This window comes from Miscanthus floridulus, chromosome 17, assembly GCF_019320115.1.
Source record: "Miscanthus floridulus cultivar M001 chromosome 17, ASM1932011v1, whole genome shotgun sequence".
NCBI classification, from domain to species: domain Eukaryota; kingdom Viridiplantae; phylum Streptophyta; class Magnoliopsida; order Poales; family Poaceae; genus Miscanthus; species Miscanthus floridulus.
In genome coordinates, this window is record NC_089596.1 from 93,779,396 (window position 1) to 93,807,218 (window position 27,823).

At 53.7% G+C, this 27,823-nt stretch overlaps 3 protein-coding genes across 3 annotated transcripts; 2 read left to right on the forward strand and 1 right to left on the reverse strand.

The window, feature by feature from the left end:
- Positions 1–6,846: 6,846 nt before the first annotated feature.
- LOC136516002 (uncharacterized) lies at positions 6,847–10,663 on the forward strand. The gene is made up of 3 exons (XM_066509426.1): positions 6,847–6,911; positions 7,308–7,544; positions 8,149–10,663. Exons 1-3 carry the CDS (start codon positions 6,847–6,849, stop codon positions 10,661–10,663), a joined length of 2,817 nt encoding a protein of 938 aa, XP_066365523.1.
- A 149-nt stretch (positions 10,664–10,812) lies between these two features.
- On the forward strand, positions 10,813–12,536 carry LOC136517443 (anthocyanidin 5,3-O-glucosyltransferase-like). Its single transcript, XM_066511003.1, has one exon. It carries the CDS (start codon positions 10,813–10,815, stop codon positions 12,439–12,441), a length of 1,629 nt encoding a protein of 542 aa, XP_066367100.1. The 3' UTR covers positions 12,442–12,536.
- A 10,719-nt stretch (positions 12,537–23,255) lies between these two features.
- On the reverse strand, positions 23,256–24,934 carry LOC136516671 (anthocyanidin 5,3-O-glucosyltransferase-like). Its single transcript, XM_066510135.1, has one exon. The coding sequence runs from the start codon at positions 24,859–24,861 to the stop codon at positions 23,425–23,427; it is 1,437 nt and encodes a 478-aa protein (XP_066366232.1). The 5' UTR covers positions 24,862–24,934; the 3' UTR covers positions 23,256–23,424.
- Positions 24,935–27,823: the final 2,889 nt, after the last annotated feature.

Genomic DNA, 27,823 nt, shown 5'->3' on the forward strand with positions numbered 1-27,823 from the left:
GAGAAGCATCGGATGAAGTCTCAGAGAGACTCGTTCGGCATCTGGCGACAACTCTTGAGGTCCCAGGAGTTCTCGGGGCACACGTATGTGTCCTAGAAATTCCCGATGAAGACCTTTACCAAGTCGCGCTAGTTGTGGATCTGCGAGGGAGGGAGGTGTTTGAGCCAGGCTCGCGCCAAGTCTGATAGGAACAAGGGAAGGTTATGGATGATGAGAAGGTCATCGTCCGTGCCGCCTAGCTGATAAGCCAGGCGGTAATCGGCCAGCCACAGCTCGGGGTTGGTCTCGCCACTGTACTTCAAAAGGCTGGTCGGTTACCGAAACTGGGTCGGGAAGTGGGCGTCGCGGATGGCCTTGCTGAAGAGTCAAGGGCCAGGTGGCCCAGGAGAAGGACTGCGGTACTCCCCACTATTGTAGCAACCGCCTCAGTGCAGGTGGTAGCCTCGGGCGGGCCCATCGTTGTCGTGGCGTCATCGCCTGCTGACCACATCGCGGTCGCCTTGCGCCTCACGTCGATCATCGAGGCGGTCGTGCACCGAGGGGGCCTTGTTGGCTCTTGGTGCCCAAGTAGGCTTGGGACGACCCGAGGCCTCTCTATCCTGCTGAGGCAGTGCCGTGGGTAGGTCTGAGGCGCCCCCACGCCATCGAGAGGTGGAACTTTTGGCCTACTGTACCGTGGTGGTCTCAAGGAGGTCTCGGAGCTTGCCATGGACCCGTCGCCCCTCTGAGGTAGAGGGCTCGGGCATTGTTCGGAGTAGCATTACTGCTACCGCGATGTTCTGGCTAGCGTGATTGAAGATAGGGGGTTGCTCGCCCCCTTCGTCATTGTTGATGCGGTGGTTGATGTCGCGAGCCCTCCGCCGGGCTGCTCCGCCATCACCGTGACCCCGCTGCTCTCGCTCGAGAGTGTCTCGGAGCTAATGCAGAAGGAGTCAGTCTTGTTCGACCTTGGCCTAAAGCTCACGGAGCTGCTCCAAGTCAAGGCGTTGAAGTTTCTCATGGGCAGGGTTCTCGTTCCACGCCGCTAGGGGCTCGACGCGTGGAGGTGTGGCGTCGCCTACCCCCTCGCGGGGCAGGGAGCGATTGCTTGCCCCTTCGTTCTCATCGCTCGCTCTCGGCATCCTGAGCTTGATGTTGAAGCACTCACGAGTGGGATCGTAAGTGTCTTCGTCATCAGAGTCAGAGTAGCCGAAGCAGTAGTTGCTTGCGGCCATGAAGCGGCGCATGGCTTCAGGGTCATGAAGCCCAGAGAAGTCCGCTCCGGCCCACACCTCGTCCTCCTCCGAGGAGTCAGCGTGGGTGTGGGTCGAGGTCGTGGCGACAAGGTCGAGGGCGAAACGTTGGTGGCGTCCTGAGGGCTTCACGTGAGCGGAAGCATAGGCGGTGGCGGCATTGCTCAACTCGAAGGGGTACAGGGATGGTGCCATCGCCGGGCTGCGCTCCGCTGGAGTCGACTCCTCAGGAGGTGGCGGGGCAGAGCTTGATGATGGGGCGTAGCCGCACGCCACCGGCGTCTTTCCCTTGCCCAGGCTTAAGCTGGACAGGTCCCCAACCAGGAACTCTATACCAACAACCAGGTGTGGGATACTGGTAGAGCACGGTGTGTCGCCCTAAACTCGCACGGTGTCGGGGTGGTCCCGCCCACGTCATGCCTGGCGAGCGCGATGAGAGCGGCGGCTCGGGCACCGCCTGCGCCTAGGCTGCTGGTGCGTGATGTCGTCGTCGGATGGTGGGGCTCTGGGTGTGAGGAGTACCATATCATACTCACATCCTAGAGACATGAACTCTAGGCTCCCGAACCAGATCATCGTGCCGAGACGCAGTGGTCGCGCGGGGTCTGCCATCCAGAACTTGTTGGGATGATTAAGCTGACATGCAGTATCTCCCCTACCTAGCGCGCCAACTGTCGGTGTTTTGGACCGGCAGGCCCTCAACCGACTAGTGAAAGTGTACTGCGTGCCCCTAATCCCGGATGGTGATGCAAAGAGACACAAGGTTTATACTGGTTCAGGCAATAGGTGCCCTACGTCCAGTCTGAGAGTGCAATCTTGTATTCCTTGCACCGAGGTGCTTGTAGTAGGGGTTTACAAGCTGGGCGAGAGAGGGAGCTTGTCCCAGGTCTCTGCATGGAGCGGCATGGGTTGCTTGAGATGTTGATCTCATGCAGTGAGGAAGAGTATGTGTTACAGAGCGTTGTGCGTTGCTTGCATGCGTGGTGTCTGTCTGTCTCCGATCTCCTAGAAGCGGCCCCGGTCACTCCCTTTTATAGTCAAAGGGAGGCACGGGGGCGGTACATGGATTTGCTACGTGGCGTTTTGTGAGCAGAGGCGGCATGTCCGAGCCCTGTAGCTTGTCACTGTGGCGGCATGGTCGGTGGAGCGGCCTGTCCTCGGTGCACTGGAGCGACACGCCGGTCACGCCTTATCCTATGCGACGTGGGAGCTCCTGTGATGACATGCGCGCCTTCTTCTGTTGGAGACGTGCTGGTCGCTGTATGTTTGACTGGCGTGGGGAGCCGAGGTCCAGTCAGTGCAGAGGTTGAACCATCGTGGGGGGCTCGGCGGGCGCGAGTCCCGAGGCTACAGGGGCCCGGAGGCGGATAGCCGAGGCTCGGAGGGAGCAGTTGGTCTTGTACGCTGATTCCGAGACTATAGAGACCCAGACTTGACTCTCCATGCCGCGCTGTCTTTGGAGCAGGTGGGGTTAGGCAGCACAGTGCAGCACGGGTGTCGGTCGTGGGCACAGCGACCGGTAACCCCCGCCCCGTCTTGTCCCAGACGGCGTGGCATCGATGTGACTCCCATCTCGTCGGCCACTCCGCTGTATCGAGCCATCATTCGGCTGACGTCGCGGGAGTGGTTGGACGCGTTGGTTGGATGCGACGTCCTCGTCCGAGGCCTCGTAGCGCGGGGCCTCGGGCGAGTCAGAGAATCGGTATCTCGTCCGAGGCCTGACGGGCGGGGCCTCGAGCAAGGCGGAGAATTGGTTCCTTGTTCGAGGCCTCGTGGTTTCGCTCTGGGCCGAGCCCGCTTCGGGTGAGCCCGGATATTGATCGAGGTGGGCCGGGCGGTCCCGCCGAGCCTCGGATAAGGTGGGGGTTTGCCGGTGGTTGTTTCTTAGTTTCGATTTTTACAAGGTCTAAGCAATCTTTTCGACTCTTGCTTATGGGACCCCTTTTTATGGTACCCGACAGCCGTTAAGAGTACTGAGATTCTTTTCAGCGTTTTATTAGATATTTTTCCACTATTTTGTATGACTTTGCAAAGGACTCATAGGACACCTAAAGCTTCAAGCCTATACCAGCACCGTCACAGCTGCTGTATGTTCCATCCTTATCCTCCGTTACAATGCCACCACACCATGAACCAAGCTAGGGCCTTCCGCCGTCGCGCGCAAGGGCGCGCGCCCTCCACTAGTGACCCAATAGACTGCAGTCAAACCAACAGCGTACGCGTGTTTGCCGTTCGGTAAGCACACGAGAATTGGTTCATGGCCAGAATTGAACAAAAGAACCAGGTCCAACGGCCACTGAAAGCATATGGGCATTTCTATGTGAACAAAATGTTAATAGTGTTTAAAATTTTCCAAGCGGCGTTTTGAAAAGAAAAAATGGAACAAAAAGTAGAAAATAAGCAACTGAAGCAAAATTTTGGAAAAAAATATTGAACAACAATTTAGTTGAAAAAGATGTAGACATGAAAAGAATGAAAAATGGGGTATAGGAGCACTGCCGCCATGTACATAGCCCACTGCTCCGCCATTTTTCCCATACACTACCGCTGTGACATCACTGTGTGGGCACACCACTATCACTCTTGGTAGGCCTTTGTGTCATTCACTCAAGTGGCATTCATAATCACCGGCCATTGTTGGCAGTTGTAAATAAATAAATTGCAAGTATTTCAGCACGCCACTCACTCCGGGGCCACCACCACTAAACGTAAGATACGAAACATGGTGGCAATGTTTCAATGGGAGTCGGTGTTGCACGCAACATACGAAGCAGCAATGTTTCGGTGGCAATTTTTCATCTTTGTGATTAAAATGTCCAACGGGAATTGAACAGTTCGAATGTAAGCCTGGGATATCACTAACGTCTCTTTCCTCGTGCTAGAGTATAAAACTCGACATTAAAACCCCATAAACAGAGTTAAACGTGGAAGCATACTCTATGTTCTTCTATTTTCATCTATTATATTGATTGTGAGAAATGGAATTTACTAGTCATGTGCTACCAAGAGCCATGATTTCCTTTTGACAAACTCATTATAGGAAATTTGGAACCATCTAGTGCCCGCGATTTATCCCAAGGTAGTTGCTGAACTGCGCCATCTATTTTCTCCTTGGTGAAGGGCTCTCCTTCAAACGATCCAGATTAGTTTTTTTAATAATGGAATAGTTGTATTCTAGCCTCCACACCAGGGTGATGTTTTAGCCATTCCTTATTACAATAGCTGCCTTGACAATAAAACAAGCTTATAGTTCAATGAACAAAAGTGCAGAATGAGACCCAACACCTTTTAACATAACCTATGTATAAACCTCCATCCTTATTCGGCAAATATCTCCATTGTGGTGATCTAGATTAGTTTGGGCTTGCAGCAAGCTTTCTATAGATTGAAATGTATGATTAGAAACATCTTGGCCAAAGGTTATCATTGTCTAGTGGACTGACTTTATCATGATGGAAGTACCACAACATTATTCCACAAGTTACAATGTAGAGTTTAGAAACGAGAAGTGGCATTCACTATTATATATGGTAGCAAGCAACTAAAAGTTTGTGTTTCAAGATACCGTTGAACTAGCCGAGCCACTATTTGATAAGACATTATCCCACCTCCGTTACAAAAATGTATACTGTTTATCTTTGTCCTAATTAAAGCATCATAAAGTGTATATTTTGCATCTTGCTAAAATGACCTAAATATAAATTATGAATCTATCGATGCATCTTTGTGCTCTAAACATACCGACACTAAAGCAGCCACTCGTTATTGGAAATGGGATAGAATAAACAATAATGTCTCAACCTCCACATCTGCTCAAGTTCATATCATCAAGAGTAGTAGTCTCTCAGAGTGACAGAGCTTCTTGTAGAGGAGTCGATACTCGATTGCTCCATCTGGCAAAAAGATGAAGCATCGTTGAGGACAGCACGTAGTGCGGGTGGCAAGAGCTGGTGGCTGGCTTCTTGCTCGCCAGCGTTCGAGTCTTTGGCGCTGGTGTCTCAGCTAGGGTATTTTTTCCTACATTTCTATGCAGCTATCCTAAGCTCGTGTCTTCGTGCGTTTATCTAACGAATATTCTAGTGGTATGTGGTGTGGGTTAGACGCTTCGCTTGTGAAGCTCGTATCTTCGTGAATATCTTGTAGACATGTGTTGTGGATAGTATAGGTTCTAGATCTAGCGTACATTCTAGTGGTGTGTGTTAGTCTTCATGAATACTTCGTGAATGTCTTGTAAACGTTTATTGTGGGTAGCATAGGTTTTAGATCTAACGAACATTCTAGTGGTGTGTGGTGTGGGTTAGACGCTTCGCTTGTGAAGCTCGTGTCTTCGAATATCTTATAGACATGTGTTGTGGGTAGTATAGATTCTAGATCTAACGTACATTCTAGTGGTGTGTGTTAGACGTGCGTTTACATTCTAGTGGTGTGTGGTGTGGGTTAGACACTTCGCTTGTGAAGCTCGTGTCTTCGAATATCTTATAGACATGTGTTGTGGGTAGTATAGATTCTAGATCTAACGTACATTCTAGTGGTGTGTGTTAGACGTGCGTTTACATTCTAGTGGTGTGTGGTGTGGGTTAGACGCTTCGCTTGTGAAGCTCTTCATGAATATCTTATAGACGTGTGCTGTGGGTAGTATAGGTTTTAGATCTAGCGTACATTCTAGTGGTGTGTGTTAGACGTGTGATTGGTTGTACTTTTAGATTCTACAACTTGTGCTACCTGATTTGAGGAATAAAAAAAAAGATAAAGCATCGTTGTAGCGAGAGAAGGAAGGTTCCTTCGTTGGTCCCTAGGAAATAAAACTGAATACTTGCGTTAGGGAAAGAGGTAAAGCTGTTCGGTTGTGTTAGACCAAACGAGCTGCCTCCGTTGTGAGTTTTGAGAGATCTACTTCTTTTTACCTACAGGTACCCTTATTTTTAGCTGAGGACAACAAACTTGTTAGCCTGTGGATTGGTGAAGCCCTTATCGTTTTTTAAAGAACGATCAGCTAGTGACGCAGGACACATGACGCATGCAGGCAAAGGTGAGCCAAGGAATGTGACGGCGTCACTCAAGGCGAGTCTTTTGTTCTCGGCAAACAGATACGCAGCGTGTTCAGCTCGGCTTCTCTCAATTTATTCTCTCTTAGAGAACACTATTAAATCAGTCAAAATCAGCTGAACACCCTTCACATACTGGATCAGCCGAACGAGCCGATGAGATTCAATCCAGCGAAACATGTACAAGAAGGGTACATTTGGAATACAGAATTTCAGAAGAGGCGTATGGAAATTGCAAGAAATCAGCTCAGTTTCACTAAAAAAATCTATAACATTCAGGGGGTGGGGTGGATCTCGGGTTCTAAGCGGGCCCTCAGCGTCCATGGGTACGAGTGGAAGCTGTAAGCGACTGCAGTACGGCTCTACGCCTGTACGGCGGTACCCAAGCGGCCAAGACCTCCGGGCTTCGGCGAAACTGGTTTTTATCGTTGCTAGTTTATGAAAAAGTACTGCTGATTGATTTGTGTGAGAGAAAAATACTATTTTAACTAAAAATTTACGATTATTTACGACAAGCTACAGCCAGACGAACCGTACTTATGTTGGCGGAGTTGGCCACCCGCCCACCCATGACCATGATGAGGCGAAACTGGCTGCGTGTGTCCTTCCTCGTCGCACGCGCAGCCATGATACGGTACTTTTGTCAACCAGCACCAGCCGAGGCACAGACCAAACCGCGAACTGAGAGAGGTGCAAGTCCACTACCGAGAAAAGGACCCCGGTCCATACAATTTTAGACCCTTTTTTTTTTTTGACAGGGCTCCGGTTTCCATCCTTGTTCACCTATCGGCCGTCCATGGGCCGATAGGGTACTGTTCACCATTTTCCCCTCTCCTTCCCTCTCTCTCGCAGACACCGGCCCATCGTGGCACCTATAGGCCCATGCGCGGCCGACAGTTGCAGGCCCGGCCCTGGATGCGGGCAAGCGGGGCGGCCGCCCTGGGCCCCCAACTAGGTAGGGCCCCACCCCAAGTATGCAAACACCAGGTATACAGGCTTGCAGGTATATTAGTATTTGGATTTGGCCCAGAACGTTGCTGGCCTACAGTCCTGGGCCTCCTGGCATCCGCGAGAAGATCAAGAAAGAAAGAGCTAGCTTCCGTGAGAAGCCACACGCCCACACGCAGAGTCCTCCAGGGCGGGCGGACGCGACACGCGCGGCGGCGGCGGCGACCGACAACGTCACCGTGCTCCCCGACGAGGTGCTCTGCGCCGTCGTCGACCTCCCCCCGCCCGCCGACATCGGACGCCTCGCGTGCGTTAGCAGGTATCCGCCCGCCCGCACGGCCGCACCTCTCCCCTTCGCTTCGTCTTCGGTTTTATCGTCTTCGCGATTAATTAGCTCCCCCGTGGTAGACTGGTAGCTAGTACTAGCTCGGAAATCGGAATCGCGGATTATTCTCGCGTCCGAGTCCTGGAACGTGAGTGCCTTGCTTATTTACATTACATGTCAGACAGCTAGCAGAATTTTGCAGTTTTGAAAGGTGAGGGAATGGTAACATGCGTAACACAGCAGTATCGATGCCAAAATGTGCAGAAATGGACAAGTCCTGGGGATGGCTACAACTGGAACAGCTCACTGATGCACGTGCGTGATTTTTATACAGTGTTCGTGCCAACGTGAGACGCGAGGGCGCGGCTGTTGCGCCTGCGCGACGGCGGCACGGCGCGAGGTGAGACCGTGACTCCGCGAGACGCTGGACTCGACGCCACGCGACGCTGCCGACGCGCTGCGATCTCCGCGACACCGTCACACTGCCCGACCCAGACGAGCGACGACGAATCGCGGTGAGCCACACTGAGCCAGCAACGCGAGTAGATGTCTAGATGAGTTACTTTTTTTAGCTAATTGTTTCTCTAAATCTTAACAGCATCATGTCATCAAGAAAGTATGCTTCCGGCAGTGAGAAAAGGAAAAAGAAAGCACGAATAGATGAGTTCATACAATCACAGAGAGGTTCTATGCATAAGTTTTTGAAGAATAATCCAAACACTTCAAGAGATCTAAACGAGTTGGCGATAGTTGTCTGGAAGGAACCAACACAGATTATTCCAGAAGATGAAGGTCCTCCTGATGACAATGTTGGCATTAACATGGAAGAAAACAATGTGAGTAATGATGGGCACATATTTAATTCAAATACTACAGAAAATATTAGTCTTGATGAGGAACCGGTGTGTCACATGGATATTTATGATCCAAGAAATTGGGATAATCTTAATAACAAAGCAAGGGATATATTAGTTGAAAAGGGGCCTATAAGAGAAGATAATATTGTATTCCCTTTCGACGATAATTTAAGGCATTTTGCATATTCTCATTATCATAGAAAAATGAGTAATGGAGAGCTACGTGACAGGAAATGGCTAGTTTATTCCAAACACTTAGATAAAGTATTTTGCTTTTGCTGTAAGCTTTTTAATTCTAAAAAGTGCAAGAGTTCATTGGGGAATGATGGGTATAGAGACTGGAAACATATCAATGAGAGGCTGAAGGAACATGAAATTACTGTTGAGCATATTACCAATATGAACTCATGGAATGAATTGAGAACTAGGTTAGGCAAACAAGAGACAATTGATAAAGAGTTACAGCAGCAAATCTCCAAGGAGAAAGAGCGCATGAGGCAAGTACTGATGAGAATAGTTGCCATTGTAAAATTCCTTGGTAGACGTAATTTGGCTTTTAGAGGATCTAACGAGCAGCTTTATAATGACCAAAATGGCAATTTCTTAGCTTGTGTTGAGATGGTCGCAGAGTTTGATTTGGTAATGCAAGACCATCTTAGACGTATTCAAAATAATGATCTTCATTATCATTATCTTAGCCACAAAATTCAGAATGAGTTGATTTCTCTTATGGCTTCTGACATTACAAATTCTATCATCAAGATTGTTAAAGAGGCCAAATATTTCTCAGTTATTCTTGATTGCACCCCAGATGTTAGTCATCAAGAACAAATGACTTTGTTGGTTCGATGTGTTAACATGAGTGAAGGTAAAATTAAAATAGAGGAGTACTTTCTTGGTTTTCTGAAGGTAGATGACACATCTGGTTCTGGGCTCTTCAATGTTTTGGTTGATTCCATTAAGTCCTTTGGTCTTAACATTGATGACATTAGGGGACAAGGTTATGATAATGGTTCTAATATGAAAGGAAAACACAAGGGAGTTCAAAGTCGATTGCGTGATATAAATCCAAGAGCCTTGTATATGCCATGTGCTTGCCACAGTCTTAATCTTACTCTTTGTGATATGGCTAAGTCTTGTAGCAAAGCTGACTCCTTTTTTGGAATTGTGCAACGGATATATGTCTTATTTGCTGGTTCTACTAAAAGATGGAAATTTTTGCTTGATCATATTGATGGTTTAACTGTGAAATCTTTGTGCAACACACGTTGGGAGAGTCGTATTAAAAGTGTTGCAGCAATTAGATATCAAGCTCCTCAGCTAAGAGCAGCTTTACTTGCATTGAGTGAAGATAGAGATGTAGAACCAAAGGATAGAAGTGATGCAAAGAATTTATTTGAAGTACTTGGCAGCTTTGAATTTATATTTGGCATGGTTATTTGGCATGATGTTTTATTTGCTATCAATAAAGTAAGCAAGAAGTTGCAGTCACCATCTATGTGCATTGAGTCTACCATGCAGCAGATACAAGGCATAATGGATTACTTTAAAACCTATAGAAATGATGGGTATGCTTCCAGTAAGGTCAATGCAACGAAAATTGCATATGAAATGAGTGTCGAGCCATCGTTCCCAGTAAAGCGACGTGCTCTTAGAAAGAAGCATTTTGATGAAAATAATAGTGAGGAAGCACTCTTGGAAGGTGAGAAGGAATTTAAAGTTAGTTACTTCGCGGTTATAATTGATATGGCAGTCCGTTCATTGGAGACTAGATTTCAAGAATTGGAATCATTCAGAGAATTATTTGGATTTTTAATGAGTTCAGCAAACTTGAAGGCATTAGATGGTCCTGAGCTAAAGTTGTGTTGCACAACACTAGCAGCAGTTTTCTCTCTAAATGGTTCATCTGACATTGATTTAAATGATCTAATTTTCGAGTTGAGTGTTCTACAATTCACTTTGCCAGATACACCCATGACAGCTATGGAGATTTTTGAGTTTCTTACAAAGGCTGATTGTTATCCTAATGCTTCCATTGCTTATCGGATCTTGTTTACTATGCCTGTGACTGTGGCATCAGCTGAAAGAAGCTTCTCAAAACTAAAATTGTTGAAGAACTATTTGAGATCTACAATGTCTCAAGAGAGGTTAAATGGTTTGGCAACATTATGCATTGAGAAGCGATTGTTGGATGAGATTGATATTGATACCATCATCAATGACTTCGCATCGAGGAATGTTAGAAGGAATTTTTAAGGTAATTTAATATATGAATTTTTAAGGTAATTTAATATTTATGAATTGTTTCATATGAATAATGATATTGCATCCGCAGTTAAGTGTTTATATATAATGTATTTACATTTAGTATTATCAATGTCATGTATGTATAAAGGGCCCGGATTATGGTTTCGCCCTGGGCCTCAAAAAAATCAGGGCCGGCCCTGGACAGTTGCGCCAGCCAGAGCCCTGCCAAAAGACCCTTCTTCCAGAAATACGGTGTCATCCTCGGACATCGGTTCCAGATCTATTCCAACCATAACCACGAGATCCCCAGTCCGGCGAACGAATTGAAGCTCGAGCTACGCCACCGATCCAGCACCATGACGGGGAAGAAGAGGATGTTCGTGCTCTACCCTTCGCTGGGCGTCGGCCACCTGATCCCGATGGTGGAGCTGGCCAAGCACCTCCTGCGCCACGGCCACGGCGCGCTCATCGCCGTGGTCGACCCGCCCGACACCGACGCCGTGTCGGCCGCCGCGGTGGCGCGCCTCGCGGCGGCCAACCCGGCCATCGCGTTCCGCCTCCTGCCGGCGCCGGCCAGCCCGGACGTTGGCGCGCACCCGGTGAAGCGCGACCTGGACACGCTCCAGCTCGCCAACCCCGCGCTCCGGGACCTCCTGCGGGACTCCCTGGCCGGCGCCGTCGACGCGCTCCTCCTCGACATGTTCTGCGGCGACGCGCTCGACGTCGCGGCGGAGCTCGGCGTGCCGGCCTACTTCTTCTTCGCCTCCGCGGCGGGGGACCTCGCCGTGTTCCTCAACCTGCCGTACCTCTACCCGACCCTTCCGTCGTCGTTCAGGGACATGGGCGAGGCGCTGGTGCGCTGCCCCGGCATGCCGCCGATCCAGGCGCTGGACATGCCGTGGACGGTGCGGGACAGGGACAGCGACGCGACCAAGGTCCGGATGTACCAGTGGAAGCGCATCCCGGAGGGGAGGGGCGTGTTGGTCAACAGCTTCGACTGGCTGGAGCCCAGGGCCCTGCGAGCGCTCGGCGACGGCGTCTGCGTGCCTGGCCGGCCGACGCCGAGAGTCTTCTGCATCGGCCCACTGGTCAACGACGGCAGCACGACGGGGCAGAGCGGCGAGAGGCACGAGTGCCTCGCGTGGCTGGACGCGCAGCCGAAGCGGAGCGTCGTGTTCCTCTGCTTCGGCAGCAAGGGCGCCTTCTCCGCCGCGCAGTTACAGGAGATCGCCCGCGGGTTGGAGAGCTCCGGCCACCGGTTCCTGTGGGTCGTGAGGAGCCCGCCGGAAGAAGAGGGCCAGTCTCCCGAACCGGACCCGGACTTGGGGCGGCTGCTTCCCGCAGGGTTCTTGGACAGGAACAGAGACAGAGGCATGGTGGTGAAGAACTGGGTGCCACAGGCGCAGGTGGTGCGGCATGAGGCGGTCGGCGCATTCGTCACGCACTGTGGGTGGAACTCGGCGCTCGAGGCCATCGTGTCGGGGCTGCCCATGATATGCTGGCCATTGTACGCGGAGCAGGGGCTGAACAAGGTGTTCATGTTGGAGGAGATGAAGATCGCGGTGGCGCTGGGGAGGTACGAAGAGTTCGTCAGGGCGGAGGAGGTGGAAGCCAAGGTGAGACTGGTGATGGAGGGTGAGGAAGGGAGGATTCTTCGGGAGAGGCTCGCGGTGGCGAGGGAGAAGGCATTGGGGGCTACTATGGAAGGCGGGTCTTCTGAAATGGCATTCGCGGAGTTCTTGAGAGATTTGGACAAGAGCAGCTCCGTAAACGGAGAACGCAATTGAATTGATCAAGGTGTGCTAGTGTGGCAGATGAGCTGCGAAATGATATATATATTTGATAGTAAGAGATTAAATATTGCATCTGTAGTATGGCAGTAAAATTGTGTCGGATACGGTGAGAAGAGGTACCCTAAGCACGAACTAAAAAACGGCTGCTTAGACATTGAAAAAGTCGAAACCAGCTAAACACCACTGGCCTCGGCCGATTCTCCGACTCGCCCGAGGCCCCCTCACCACTGGCCTCGAGCGACCCCCCACCGAGGGCCTCGGCCGGGCCGCCGATTCTCCGTCTCGCGCGAGGCAGGCCCGGCAGTACTCCGCTGCCTCTTCCTTCTCCCGCCCCTCTGACAAAACGTCGTGTCACATTAACTCGGCCAACTGCTGCCCTGACATCGGCCGCATGCTCGGTACAGTACAGCAGAATGGCCGACGGGACAGGAGGCAGGACTGGGCAGGAGTTACCCGCCACTGTGCTAACCACTAAAGCACATAGTTGATGCCCATGCCTCACTGTGCTACCAACCCCTGCCCCGAGAACAACGCAGCGTGGGGAGCCACGTCGGAGATACTGTGGCCTTGGAATCAGCACCCAGGATCAATAATTCCCCCCAAGGCCTCGGCGGTATGCTTCAGGGGCTCGGCAGCCTGAGGATCCATGTCCACCGAACCCCCCACGATGGCTCGGCCTCGCCGTCTGCGGAGCCACAGCTCCCTACGACGTCATCACACGATGACCAGCACGACGCCCGCCATGCCCTGCATTAAGCTGTACTGGAGCCCCACGACGCACAAGATCAAGTATGACCGGCGCGTCACTTCTACACAAGGACGGGGCCACTCCATCAACCATACCACAACAGTGGCCGGCTACAGGGCTCGGACACACCGCCCCCGTTTATGGAGCAGGAGGTCTCGGCATCCCGACGCCAACTCCGCTTCGTGCGAGGCACCCCAGAGGAGGCCTCGGCAAGGGGCCTAACCTCCGTCTCGTGCGAGGCCTTATTCTCTGTGTCGCTCGGGGTCGGCTTGTTCGTGGTCCGACGGCCCCCACCTCGACAGCACGTCACGTCTCATTAATACTTTCAACGACTCCCGCAATCCCCGCCGGACCGCGGCTCAACGTCACAGAATGGCCGATGCAACCCAAAGTCGCATCAACGCCGTACCGGCTGGGACAGGGCACGGCGGGGGTTACCGACAACTGTGTCCACGATCAGCACCTGGGACAGAGCGTGACGGGGGTTACCAGCCACTATGTCCTAACGCTGCACCCGCGACTCGCCGCCCGCTCAAGGCCTCGGCACTGTGCACCGGGGCCTCGGCAATCTCGGGGTTCGTGCCCGCCGAGACCCCACCGCAGCATGAGCCTCGGCACCAACCAGGCCTTGGCCTCGCGCACAATCTGCCCACCAGGGCTTGCACGTTCGCCGTCACATCCGCTCTGAGACATTCCCGGGGCTCCTACGACACACAGGACCTGATGGGACAACCATGTCGCTCCAGCACTCCAAGGACGGATCGCTCCCACGGCCACGCCGCCACCAGGACAGGCCACAGGGTTCGGACGTGCCACTTCTATTGACACTACGTCGCATAGTGATACATGTACTACCCTCGTTCTCCCTTCAACTATAAAAGGAGAGGACTTGGGCCTCGTAGGGGAGGACGAAGACACCGATAGAACGACACACTTCTACGCTACTTGAGAACAACGCCTCAAGCAGCCCGCACGACCCTCGCCGAGACCTGGGGCTAGCTCCCTCTCTCACCTAGCTTGTAACCCCCTACTACGAGCACTCCGATGCAAAGAACGTAAGATCGATCTCTCAGACTGGACGTAGGGCCTCGATTGCCTGAACCAGTATAAACCTTGTGTCTCTTTGCATTACCATCCGGGATTAGGGGCACGCAGCACAAATTCACTCGTCGGTAGAGGGACCCCCGGTTCCAAAACACCGACAGTTGGCGTGCCAGGTAGGGGAAGCTGTGTGTTAGCTTCATCGTCCCAGCAGGACCCGGATGGCAGACCCCATACGACCATTGTGTCTTGGCACCATAGTTTGGTTCGGGAGCCTAGAGTTCATGTCTCTGGGGCATGAGTACGACATGGTGCTCCTCGCCCCTCGAGCCCCACCATCCAACGATGAGGTCACGCCCCGGCAGCCCAGGCGCAGGCGGCGCCCGGGCAGCCGCTCTCGCCACGCTCGCCAGGCACGACGCAATGAATGCCACCCCGACGCTACGCGAACCCGAGGCGGCACGCCACTCCCCGCCGACGTCCTACGACCAGCTGTTGGTACGGGGTCCCTTCGTAGGAATACCGATTTCCTAAGGGATCGGGTCTCCAGCTCCTAAAGGGGCAAAACAAAAAACGCACGTCAAACATTGCGAGGGGGCTCGGAGAGGAAACAACGCGGCACGGGAGAGGAAAAGTACTTACCTGGGTGACACCGGGCAAGTCCCGTCCCACAATAGTCATCGCTGTCTGCAACGACCGCACTGCAAGTTGGCGGTACTGCTCGAGGGTATCCCACCGCCCCCCCTCTATGATATCTTCAAGGGCGAACACAGGTTCCCCCTCGGGATCAGCCCGGTCCCGCCAGAAAACACGGGGGGAAGTTCCACCCACGGGGCTCGGGCCGTAGCCGGGCAAGGGCCGAACTCCCCTCGGTAGGATCTGGGACTGGCTGCTCTACGGTACTGGCCGCCTCGACGTCCGCCGCCTCCTTCCCGAGGGAGGAATCATCAGACGAGATTGTCTGAACCAGGGGCGGCGCCAAAACTTGCTCCGTCTCCACTTCCATCGCCTCGGCCTCGACGGATACAGAGGCTCCGGCCTCCGCCATCTCTACCTCGGTGGCCCCGGCGTCCACCGCCCCGACTTTGGAGGCCTTGGGGGCTCCGACCTCACCCTCAATGGCCTCGGCAATGGTGGACGCCCCGGCCTCCTTTGCCCCAAGACTCATGACATCGCGAGGCGTGGGCTCCTCCTCCTCCACTCGCTCCGCGGCCGCCTCGGCACCCTTTTCCTGGGCAGCTGCCTCCCCCGAAGCGGCCCCGCCCGACGCCGCACCACGCTGCACGCCAGCCTGCTGAAAGCTCTAGTTTGGTTTTGGTTAATTGATGAAACCCTAAGTGCTAACCTAGTTTATCAAAGTGGTTATGAGATAGGTAGCACTACTCCAAGTGATGAAGCAATGACGAAGATCATGACAATGGTGATGGCATGGTGATGGTCAAATGCAACTTGGAAAAGAAGAAAGAGAAAAACAAAAGGCTCAAGGCAAAGGTATAAAATATAGGAGCCATTTTGTTTTAGTGATCAAGACACTTAGTGAGTGTGATCACATTTAGGATAGATAGCCGTACTATTAAGAGGGGTGAAACTCGTATCGGAATGCGGTTATCAAAGTGCCACTAGATGCTCTAACTCATTGCATATGCATTTAGGATCTAGTGGAGTGCTAACACCCTTGAAAATATTTGTGAAAATATGCTAACATATGTGCGCAAGGTGTTTGCAGGGTTGAGATGGGTTTGGGTCCCGCTCTCCCTCCCGCCGAGCTTGCGAGGCGGGATTCGGCGCTTTTGGAAAAATGAAATGTCTATTTTCTATTGCGCCGGATGCAAAATTCTTGGTGGTTGGCACACTTGAGAAAGGGTGAAGAAGTTAGAGTTGAAATGGAGTTGGTCGAAATGATGCTGACGTCGGTCTACTGACCGGACGCTGGGTCACTCAGCGACCGGACGCTGAAGGGCTGCGTCCGGTCGAGCTGTCAGACGACACAGTCGCTGGGGTTGAGCACCGGACGCTGGTCTGCGTCCGGTCAAGGTGGACCGGACGCGTCCGGTCGAAAAAACATGCCTCGGGGAGCTTACTGGAAACGACCGGACGCTGGGGCTTCAGCGTCCGGTCAGTTTTGACCGGAGCGTCCGGTCAGCTTTGTAGCCGTTGAAATCTGACGAACAGCGTTTGAAGCTGGTGACGCGCGGCGTCCATCGGGCGACCGGACGCTGAGGGCCAGCGTCCGGTCAGTATGACCGGAGCGTCCGGTCAGAGCGCGTATTGCCCAGTGAAGAGGTATAACGGCTCTATTTGATGGGGGCTCTATTTATAGCCCCATGGCCGGCTCAAGGGAGAACTCTTGCACATTTTCATTGACATAGCAACCTTGTGAGCTTAGCCAAAGTCCTCCCACTCATCTCCATCATTGATCCATCATCATTGTGAGATTGGGAGAGAATCCAAGTGCATTGCTTGAGAGATTGCATCTAGAGGCACTTGGTATTCGTGTTGCGCTGCGGATTTCGCTTGTTTCTCTTGGTGGTTGCCACCACCTAGACGGTTGGAGCAGCGGTGGAGGATCGGCACGAGTTGGTGATTGTTCGTGGCCGCCTTCGGTGATTGTAAGGGGAGTTGTACCTTCCCCGGCGGAGTGCCGAAAGGTAACTCTAGTAAATTGCTCGTGTCATTGAGTTACCTCACTTGTGGGTCGGTTCTTGCGGTGTCCAATCGTGTGGACGAGGTTTGTGAAACACCTCTTAGCCGCCGAACCACCAAGTGTTGGTCGACACAACGGGGACGTAGCGTGTTGGCAAGCACGTGAACCTCGGGAGAAAATCGATTGTCTCTCTTCTTTGACATTCTCCCGGTGATTGGCTATATATTCATCTTGTGATTGGTTCATCCCCTACACGTCGGTATAATCACTCTACTCACTCATTTACATTCTTGCAAACTAGTTGATACAAGCTCTTTAGTGTAATTAGAATTGAGAGCTTGCTTTATTATTTACATTCATCTAGTTGAGCTCTTTAGAGTAGCAAGGTTGAGAGCTCTTAGTGAGTAATTACATAGCAAGTTTGTGTGCCTAAGTATTCATTGCAACTAGAATTGTTGGATAGGTGGCTTGCAACCCTTGTAGAGCTAGAGCAAGTTTGCATTACGCTATTTGTCATACTAATCAAATTGCTCTAGTTGATTTGTAGATTTTTAAATAGGCTATTCACCCCCCCCCCTCTAGCCATATTAGGACCTTTCACCTGCGCCTCCGCCGCCTGATGGGCAGAGGAGCTAACGTTCACCTTGAGCGCCTTACGGGGCGCCAAGGCAGGATCCTCCACCAGATGCTTCTGGCTGGAAGCAAAGACACTCCCAAGGTCAGCATACGACCAAGGGACAAACAGGGAGTACTATGGACTTCACAAGAAAAGACGCTTACCGCGAACGGGGATGCAGCCGCTTCGACACCGCCAGCCTCCTCTGCAGCGGCGCCGGTGGTGGCAGCGGCGCGGCCTCGGTATCCACCGGAGCCAGCTGGCCTCCATCGGACCCCGGCACCTCCTCAACCCTTCGTGGAGACGATGGGGTCGGCCCCACCATCGCTCGCTCCACCTCCACCATCGGACCCATCGGGCTGACGGCACGCTCCTCCGACACCCGCGCCTCGGGCATATCGGCCTCGGCCCCGGGACGGGCCGCCATCGGCCCCGGGACACCTCCTCCTCCTAGGGGCGTCAGGCTCCTTGCCGGCGCCCCGGGCACCATCTCCCTAATGTCGGGGAGATGTTCCAGGCAGGCCATCCCCACGTCGCGCCCGTCGCCGTCGCCCGAAGAATCCGACACCGACGACGAGGGAGACGGCTCCAACGGGAGGCCGTCGAGCTTCTGACGCCGGCGACGGGCGTCCAGCTTTTCGCGCGTGAGGAGCTTCTTCGTGCGTTTCGCCTCCTTGGCATCCTTCTTCTTCTTCTCCTCCTCGGCGCGCGCCCTGTTCACGGCTCGCAGCTAGGCGTCCTCGGGAACGAGCGGCGGGGAGTCTCGCACGTCCCTTATCCCCTACGGGAACGACGAAGTAAGACAGCAGACAAAAAGGCGGAAAACAAGAAGGCCGCGAAAGCATCGGCAACATCCGACTCACCAGTGAGATGTACCCCCGTGAAGGGCGCATCGGGAACGGTGCCAAATCGTCGATCCTCGGCTTCCCGTCTACCGCCTCTCTCACCCGACGCAGGGTCTTGTCGTCGGTAAGGGCGAAGGCAGACATCTTGATACCAGCTGTCGTACCAACGACGGTTGGACAATGACAGCTGGGCTGGGATGTAGAGGGACTGTCGGTCTTGGCGCACGTGAAGGGTGCAGCCGCCGGCCCTCTGCACCTTCCGAGCCCCCCTTGTTCCCCCCGGCTTGGTGGTGAACGTCGCTCGGAACAAGTGGAGCCACAACTCCCAGCGGGGAGCAATCCCCAAGTACCCCTCACAGACGGCGACGAAGATGGCCGCCTACGCGATGGAGTTGGGGCTGAAATTGTGAAGCTCCACGCCGTAGCAGTGCGGGAGCGCCCGCATGAACTTATCCGTCGGCAACCCGAGGCCTCGCTCGTGGAAGACGACGAAGCTCACCACGTAGCCGTCGCGTGGCCTCGGCTCCGACTCATCCCCCGGAGCAATCCACTCCGGCTCATCAGGGTCGGTGATCGGGCGAAGAAGACCGGCCTCCACGAGCGACTACAGCTTCTCCTCGGTGACGTCGGATCGCTCCCAGGGATCTACCGGGAGGATGACGGGACCACCAGCCATTGCGCGGTGGAGGTCGCTGCTACGGTGATAATCTCTCTCTCTCTCTTTCTTTCGGTTTCTCGCTCTCGCCCTTCTCCTCCCCGGCGCTCTATGCTCTCAGCGACGGCACAGAGGCAGCGAAAGCAGATGCGGAAAAGGTAAGAAAGGGGAGGGCGAGGCCCTTTGCGTATTTATACAGGGACGAGACGAAACCACCGGGCGACGAAATCGGGGAAGTTTCCCCAAAAAGTCCGGCGCGGTTATCCAGATCCGGTCTTATCGCCCACGTGCCCACTCCCTCCTCATTAATCGCGCGTGCAGGTACGTCCCGTCGGTTGACGCCACGTCGCGTCCGACCACAGCAGCAGTAGGCGCCGTTTCGCCTCCCCGAAAAAGCCGCCTCAAAAGACGCGCCTGCCATTGTTAACCGTAGGGAGAGAAATAACCCCCCTGATTCCTTTCAGGCAAAGGAACTGGGCACCGAGCCCGCTACTGTTTAGGGGTTCGAAGGCTGGGCCCTTAGGGGTTTCGACAGCCGCCCCAGGGCAACAGAGTCAGGGGCGACTACGGGCGAGCCTATGCGAGGCCGAGGCCTAAGCAAGCGAAACGCTTGGGACGCCCTGTGTCGTGTCCGGGACCGGTAGGGAGGTCTCCGAATGGGATCCCACCGTAGGGAGGCACCGAGCCACCGAGGCCCAGCGAACGGCCTCGGCACCCACTAGAGAAACCCTCCGGTACTTTTGGAGCACGTCTCCGGACCGCTAGCCGACCCCCAGCGAACGGGGTACGGGCCTCCACTCAGACTTACCCGATAACAGCTCACCGGAAATGCCATCGCTCGCGCCCACCGAGGGTAGCGCGGCATGTTCCACCCCTCCTTCCGAGCGAAAAGGAAGCGCGAGGGTCGAATAAGAAGTCAGGGGAATCCCCGACGGCCCTCTTGCTCCACGCAGAGGCTAAGGGACTCTACCTGCAAACCATTGCCGAGGCCCAGCGACTTGGGCTCGCACACGAGGGGGCTCGGCAAAACAAACCCTCCTTCCAAGCGAAAAGGAAGCGCGAGGGTCGTCCAAAAAGCCGGAAGATCTCCTGACGGCCCTCTCGCTCCGTGCGGAGGCTAGGGAGCTCCTTCTGCAAAAGACGCCAAGACCCCGCGACCTAGGCTCGCACCCGAGGGGGGCTTGGTGGACGACCCTCACGCGCGAGGGGCGAACCAAAAGCCAGGAGGACCTCTGACCGCTCTCTCGCTCCATGCGAGAGACTCGGGGGCTCCTCCTGCAACTTTGCCGAGACCCAGCGGCTCAGGCTCGCACACGAGTGGGCTCGGCAAACAGCCCCCTGTCCGAGCGAAAAGGACATGCGGGAGACGGACAAAAAAGTCGGGAGGACCCCCGACCGCACTCTCGCTCCGTGCGGAGGCTCGGGGGCTCTTCCTGCACCCAAGATAAAGACAAAACGACCCGAGTCCGTTACGGTCCAGGGGTTCGAAGGCTGGGCCCCTAGGGGTTTCGACAGCCGCCCCAGGGCAAAAGAGTCAGGGATGACTACGGGCGAGCCTGTACGAGCGCGCCCTGTGTCGTGTCCGAGACCGGCAGGGAGGTCTCCGAATGGGATCCCACCGTAGGGAGGCACCGAGCCACCGAGGCCCAGCGAACGGCCTCGGCACCCACTAGAGAAACCCGCCGGTACTCTTGGAGCGCGTCTCCGGACCACTAGCCGACCCCAGCGAACGGGGTACGGGCCTCCACTCGGACTTACCCGATAATAGCTCACCGGAAATGCCGTCGCTCGCGCCCACCGAGGGTAGCATGGCACCTTCCACCCCTCCTTCCGAGCGAAAAGGTGGCACGAGGGTCGTACAAAAAGCCAGGGGGACCCCTGACGGCCCTCTCGCTCCAGGCAGAGGCTAAGGGGCTCTTTCCGCAGCATCGTCGAAGCCCGGCGATCCGAACTCGCGCCCACGGGCCCGGCAAACACAGTGAAAACCCCTCACTCAAAAGAGAAACAAGCCCCTGAAGAAGTGAAATCACCCCTCCAGGGCCTCGGGGGCTACACCCGGCGGGTGCGCTCGCGCGCACCCACCGAAACCTCAAGTACAAAACACCATCCCAACAGGAACTATCAAGAGCCAATTCTCGTCAGAACCTCAGGGGGAGTGCCTCCACTCCCCCCGAGGCTCGGGGGCTACTGTCGGATACGGTGAGAAGGGGTACCCTAAGCACGAACCAAAAAACGGCTGCTTAGACATCGAAAAAGTCGAAACCAGCTAAACACCACTGGCCTCGGCCGATTCTCCGACTCGCCCGAGGCCCCCTCACCACTGGCCTCGAGCGACCCCCCACCGAGGGCCTCGGCCGGGCCGCCGATTCTCCGTCTCACGCGAGGCAGGCTCGGCAGTACTCCGCTGCCTCTTCCTTCTCCCGCCCCTCTGACAAAACATCGTGTCACATTAACTCGGCCAACTGCTGCCCTGACATCGGCCGCATGCTCGGCACAGTACAGCAGAATGGCCGACGGGACAGGAGGCAGGACTGGGCAGGAGTTACCCGCCACTGTGCTAACCACTAAAGCACATAGTTGACGCCCATGCCTCACTGTGCTACCAACCCCTGCCCCGAGAACAACGCAGCGTGGGGAGCCATGTCGGAGATACTGTGGCCTCGGAATCAGCACCCAGGATCAATAATTCCCCCCAAGGCCTCGGCGGTATGCTTCAGGGGCTCGGCAGCCTGAGGATCCATGTCCACCGAACCCCCCACGATGGCTCGGCCTCGCCGTCTGTGGAGCCACAGCTCCCTACGACGTCATCACACGATGACCAGCACGACGCCCGCCATGCCCTGCATCAAGCTGTACTGGAGCCCCACGACGCACAAGATCAAGTACGACCGGCGCGTCACTTCTACACAAGGACGAGGCCACTCCATCAACCATACCACAACAGTGGCCGGCTACAGGGCTCGGACACACCGCCCCCGTTTATGGAGTAGGAGGTCTCGGCATCCCGACGCCAACTCCGCTTCGTGCGAGGCACCCCAGAGGAGGCCTCGGCAAGGGGCCTAACCTCCGTCTCGTGCGAGGCCTTATTCTCTGTGTCGCTCGGGGTCGGCTTGTTCGTGGTCCGACGGCCCCCACCTCGACAGCACGTCACGTCTCATTAATACTTTCAACGACTCCCGCAATCCCCGCCGGACCGCGGCTCAACGTCACAGAATGGCCGATGCAACCCAAAGTCGCATCAACGCCGTACCGGCTGGGACAGGGCACGGCGGGGGTTACCGACAACTGTGTCCAGGATCAGCACCTGGGACAGAGCGTGACGGGGGTTACTAGCCACTGTGTCCTAACGCTGCACCCGCGACTCGCCGCCCGCTCAAGGCCTCGGCACTGTGCACCGGGGCCTCGGCAATCTCGGGGTTCGTGCCCGCCGAGACCCCACCGCAGCATGAGCCTCAGCACCAACCAGGCCTCGGCCTCGCGCACAATCTGCCCACCAGGGCTTGCACGTTCGCCGTCACATCCGCTCCGAGACATTCCCGGGGCTCCCACGACGCACAGGACCTGATGGGACAACCACGTCGCTCCAGCACTCCAAGGACGGATCGCTCCCACGGCCACGCCGCCACCAGGACAGGCCACAGGGTTCGGACGTGCCACTTCTATTGACATTACGTCGCATAGTGATACATGTACTACCCTCGTTCTCCCTTCAACTATAAAAGGAGAGGACTTGGGCCTCGTAGGAGAGGACGAAGACACCGATAGAACGACACACTTCTACGCTACTTGAGAACAACGCCTCAAGCAGCCCGCACGACCCTCGTCGAGACCTGGGGCTAGCTCCCTCTCTCACCTAGCTTGTAACCCCCTACTACGAGCACTCCGATGCAAAGAACGTAAGATCGATCTCTCAGACTGGACGTAGGGTCTCGATTGCCTGAACCAGTATAAACCTTGTGTCTCTTTGCATTACCATCCGGGATTAGGGGCACGCAGCACAAATTCACTCGTCGGTAGAGGGACCCCCGGTTCCAAAACACCGACAAATTGGATCAGTAGAATTGATCAAATGTGATTGTGATTGTCAGTTTACATTGTTTTCTGAATCAATTCACTGATGATTGTAGCTAGTATAGCATATTCTGATTTGAGCTAGAATATGCTACTGAAGAAAGCTCGCAGTTCCTCATCACCCAGAAGATAATGCATGTATTTCTCAGCATATATTATTTGTCAAACACTCACAACTCATGCTCCGCTATCTCATCGAGGCCTTGTTCAGTTTGGTGAGAATTAGAGAGAAACTGAAGAGGATTTGACCCTGCAGGTTAAAATCTCCTGAACAAACCCGGAAAGGGCACACATAGATCATAGTCCAAGCTAATATCAGGTAACAGGATCAACCATGACGCTCACTTCTGTGCATGATCATTTGGCGAGATTCAAATCCTTCAAGAACTCTTCAAACGCCAGCGACGACGGTCCGCCATCAGCCAGCGCCTCTCCAGCCTTCTCCTTTGCCATAGCCAGCCTCTCCCTGAGCTTCTCCCCTTCCTCGGACTCCATCACCAGCCTCACCTTCTTCTCCACCTCCTCAGCGCTCACGAGCTCCTCATCGTAGCCGTCCATCACCACCCCGGCCTTGATCTCGTCCACTACAAACACCTTGTTCAGCCTCTGCTCGGCGTACATCGGCCAGCACAGCATGGGGACGCCGGCCGACGCCGCCTCCAGCACCGAGTTCCACCCGCAGTGGGTCATGAACGCGCCCGTCGCCGCGTGCCGCAGCACCTCCACCTGCGGCGCCCACATCTTCACCACCATCCCCCTGTCGCTCGTCCGCTCCAGGAAGCCCTCCGGGAGCAGCAAGTCCAGGTCCGGCTCGGGACGCGCGAGGAAGAACTTTGCCGGGTCCTCCGGTGGGCTCCGCACGACCCACAGGAACCGATGCCCGGAACTCCCCAGCCCGCGAGCGATCTCCTTAATCTGCGCCGAGGAGACGGCGCCCAGGCTGCCGAAGCAGAGGAACACCACGCTCCGCTCCGGCTGTGCGTCCAGCCACGACAGGCACACGTGCCGCTCCCCTTCCTCCGCCGCCTCCTCGCCCTTGACGATCAGCGGGCCGATGGGGTACACCGGCGGTGTGGGGCGGCCAGGGACGCAGACGCCGTCCCTGAGTGCCCTGACGACCCGCGCATCCAGCCACTCGTAGGTGTTGATTAGCACGCCCTGCGCCTCTGGGATGCGACCGTAGTGCACGATCCGCGAGGCGCAGGTCCGATTCGTGCGGTCGAGGACAGTGTGAGGCATGTCCGAAGCCGGGATCGGCGGGACGCCGGGGAACTGGAGGAGCGCCTTGCCCATGTCTTTGAAGCTGGGGCCGCCCTCCGTCGTGGCGAAGTAGTGGGGAAGGTAGAGGAACGCGGCGAGGACGCCAGCGCAGGAGGTGTAGTAGAAGTAGGCCGGGATGCCGGTGGATGCGGCCGCGTCGAGCGCGTCGCCGCAGAAGAGGTCGAGCACGAGCCCGGCGACGGAGGGAAGGGAGCGGAGGAAGGCGGTGAGGGAGGGGACTGTGAGGCGGAGCGCGTCGAGCATCTGGAGGAAGGGGTCCGGGTCAGGGGCAGGGTAGTCCGGGGCCGGGAGGTGGTGGAAGGAGACGGCAGGGTTGGCGGCCGCGAGCGCGGCGACGGCGGATGCGGAGGAGGCGAAGTAGTCGGCAGTGGAGGCCGGCGGGGTCGGCACGGCGATGATGACAGCGAGGCCGCGGCGGACGAGCTGCTTGGCGAGCTCCACCATGGGGATCAGGTGGCCCACGCCGAGGCAGGCGTGCAGCACCACGGTCGGGTTAGGACTGGGCTCCGCCATCGGCGCGAGGACGAGCCGCCGAGGTGAATTCTCCCCCTTATCAACTGGTGGTCGAGTAGACTACCAGACAGTGGATTTTTCTGTCTCAGCCGGAATGTGTTTTTTTTAGGCTGTTTATCCAAAAGTTTTACGTTGTTTCAACATATGAATTTTTTTTCACCATATAATTAAGATCTAAGAGCCTTCATCCTTTTTATATCTCTAACCTTCTTCTACCTTCAGATAATCATAAGATCATAGATCCACAGATGACAAGAAACATTTTTTTTCTATGCAAGAAAAAAAAACGGTTTCATGTGTTTTCGTCTCCATTGCTGCGCAGGTCGTATGCTCCGCTGGTCAGCGTCGAGTCGATGTGGTTGCCGTTGCCAACAGCGTCGTCGACGGTCTCTTGGGAGAGAAGCCAGCCGATCGCAAGGAGCCAGCCGTGACGAGCAACAATTAAAACAAAACAGAAAGAGAAGACGGTTGAAAAGAGAGAGGGAGAGAGAGACAAAAAAAAAATCCATGTGTTTTTTTATGCTAAAATACATGTGTGTTGTATAGCATTTTTGTTTTTTTAGCCTAGCCGGAATGTGTTATTTACACAGATTCTGACTCAAACAAACAAATCTACCGCATATTTTTTTTTTACTAAATTTGTCTGATTTCTGTAATTATGTTTTAAAATTTATACTACAATTGTCTACTTAATCATATTTTAAAAAAATCTGTGAAAGGATCGAGATGTCCAAAAGGGTGGTATCGGTGAAGATAGTGAAGAATCAATTACAACAGCGGCCACCTTCTTATTCTCGCTTTCATCATCGGATGAGCAACTTGATGAATCAATATCTGTGAGCCAATCACCAACTATGTATGTCTTACCATTCTTCTTCTTATGGAAATCCTTCCTTTTGTCATACTTCTTGTATGGCTTGTTTTTCTTCTTCTCATCATCATCTTCATCACTTAAGTCATCTTTTTTGCCCTTCTACTTCTTCTTATACTTGTCTTTCTTGGGCTTGGGGCATTGATGAGTTAGATGAACAAGTTCTCCATAATTATAGCAATCCATCTCGGAGATTGGCTTCCTTCTATTGCTAGTGAAGAATTTCTTCTTCTTGCCATCAAACTTGACATCGTTCTTGTTGAGCTTCTTAAGCATCTTGACGGTTCTTCTCACTATAAGAGCAAGACTTGCATCATCAATTTTATCATCACTTGAGCTCTCATATTCAACTCTTGCTTTGCCCTTCTTCTCTTGGCTAGCCTTTCTTGGTGGAAGAAGAGCCATCTTGTGGTGTGATGTGCTAATACATCTCATGTGCATTGATCTTTCCTAATATTTGAGTTGGTGTAGCGGTGAAAAGATCACCTTGATGAAGCACAGTCACAATATACCCATATTTATCAATGGGGAGGACACTCAATATTTTTCTTATAACATCGGAGGGTTGCATTTGTGTAAGTCCTAGCCCATTGACTTTCTCTACAAGAACATTCAAGCGTGAGTACATCTCATTAACACTTTTTTTAGGGAGCATTTCAAATGAACTAAGCTTTTTCATAATAAGATAGCATTCCTCACGCTCACTCTTTGTTCCCTCATAGAGCGCAAAATGTCCAACCATAGTGCATGTGTGTCCATGTGGTTCCACATACGGTTAAAAACATCTTTCCAAAGGCCTATAAAGATGGTGTTTCTAGCCTTTGCATTCCATTTCTCGTAATTAACTTCATCCCCTTGAAGGTGTGTGGGATCCTTAGGTTTTGGGAAGCCTTGTGAGGCAGCTCTAAGAATTCTAACATCTAAAGCTTCTAAATAAGCCTCAATGTAGATTTTCTCCTCAAATATAGGAGGAGGTCTATCCCCGTGGGACATCTTTCTCTAGGCGGTTAAGCCTAATTTAGTGAGCACAAGGCTTCGATACCAATTGAAAGCATCAAGATGCCTAAGAGGAGGGGTGAATTGTGTTAATTCTAAATTCTTTGCAATAATTAAGTCCTATACTTAGCCCACTTCACCCATTGTGCCTAGAATGTGATTCTATTGATATACCGCACAAAAGTTTTGTACCCTAAGTTCTAATCCTACTCTAGCATGGCAATTCTAGGAATGTAAAGACAAGAAATTAATTGCTCAAATGTAAATGCTTAAAGTAAAGAGCGGGAAAGGAACGCGGCGATGTTTTGTAGAGATATCAGAGAGTCGCCACTCTCCACTAGTCCTCGTTGGTCCACGCAAGGATCAAGTGCTCTCTACGGGCTGATTCTTCGACACTCTGTCGTGGTGAATTACCCACAACCGCTCACAACTTGAGTTGGGTCATCCACAAGCTTCGTCGGATGATCACCAAACTTCCAATCACCACCGAGCCATCTATGTGATGGTGATCACCAAGAGTAACAAGCACAAACTCTCACTTGACCATGACAAGCCTAATGAGAAGGGTGGATATACACTTGCTACTCTCCTTGCACTAATGAGGCCTTAATCTTGAATTCTCAAATCTCAATCATCTTACTAGGCTCATGCTCTCCTTTGCACTCTCAATGGTGTTTCTCAGTTGAACAAATGGGCAAGAGTCCTCCCTTAAACGAGTGGAGTAAGTATTTATACCCCCTCATTCAAAACATAACGCTTGGAGGCTGAGTCATCACTTTGCGGGGTGACCGAACGCTCAGGTCAGGGTGACCGGACACTTTGGTTAGTTATCCCCATCACTATGTCAGAAAAAGCCATTAAGTTCTGATCGAACTCTGACCTACGTCCGGTCAGCACTGACCGGACGTGTCCGATCAAAAAAAACGCTCTCTGGAACCTTACTAATGTTGACCGGCGCTGGCACCCAGAGTCTGGTCACTTCGCTATTCAGCGTCCGGTCAGTTACCGGATCCTAACCAGCGTCTGGTCAGTACTGACTGAACGCGTCCGATCAGGAAAATCCCTCTCTAGAACATCTTTGGAGTTGACCGGATA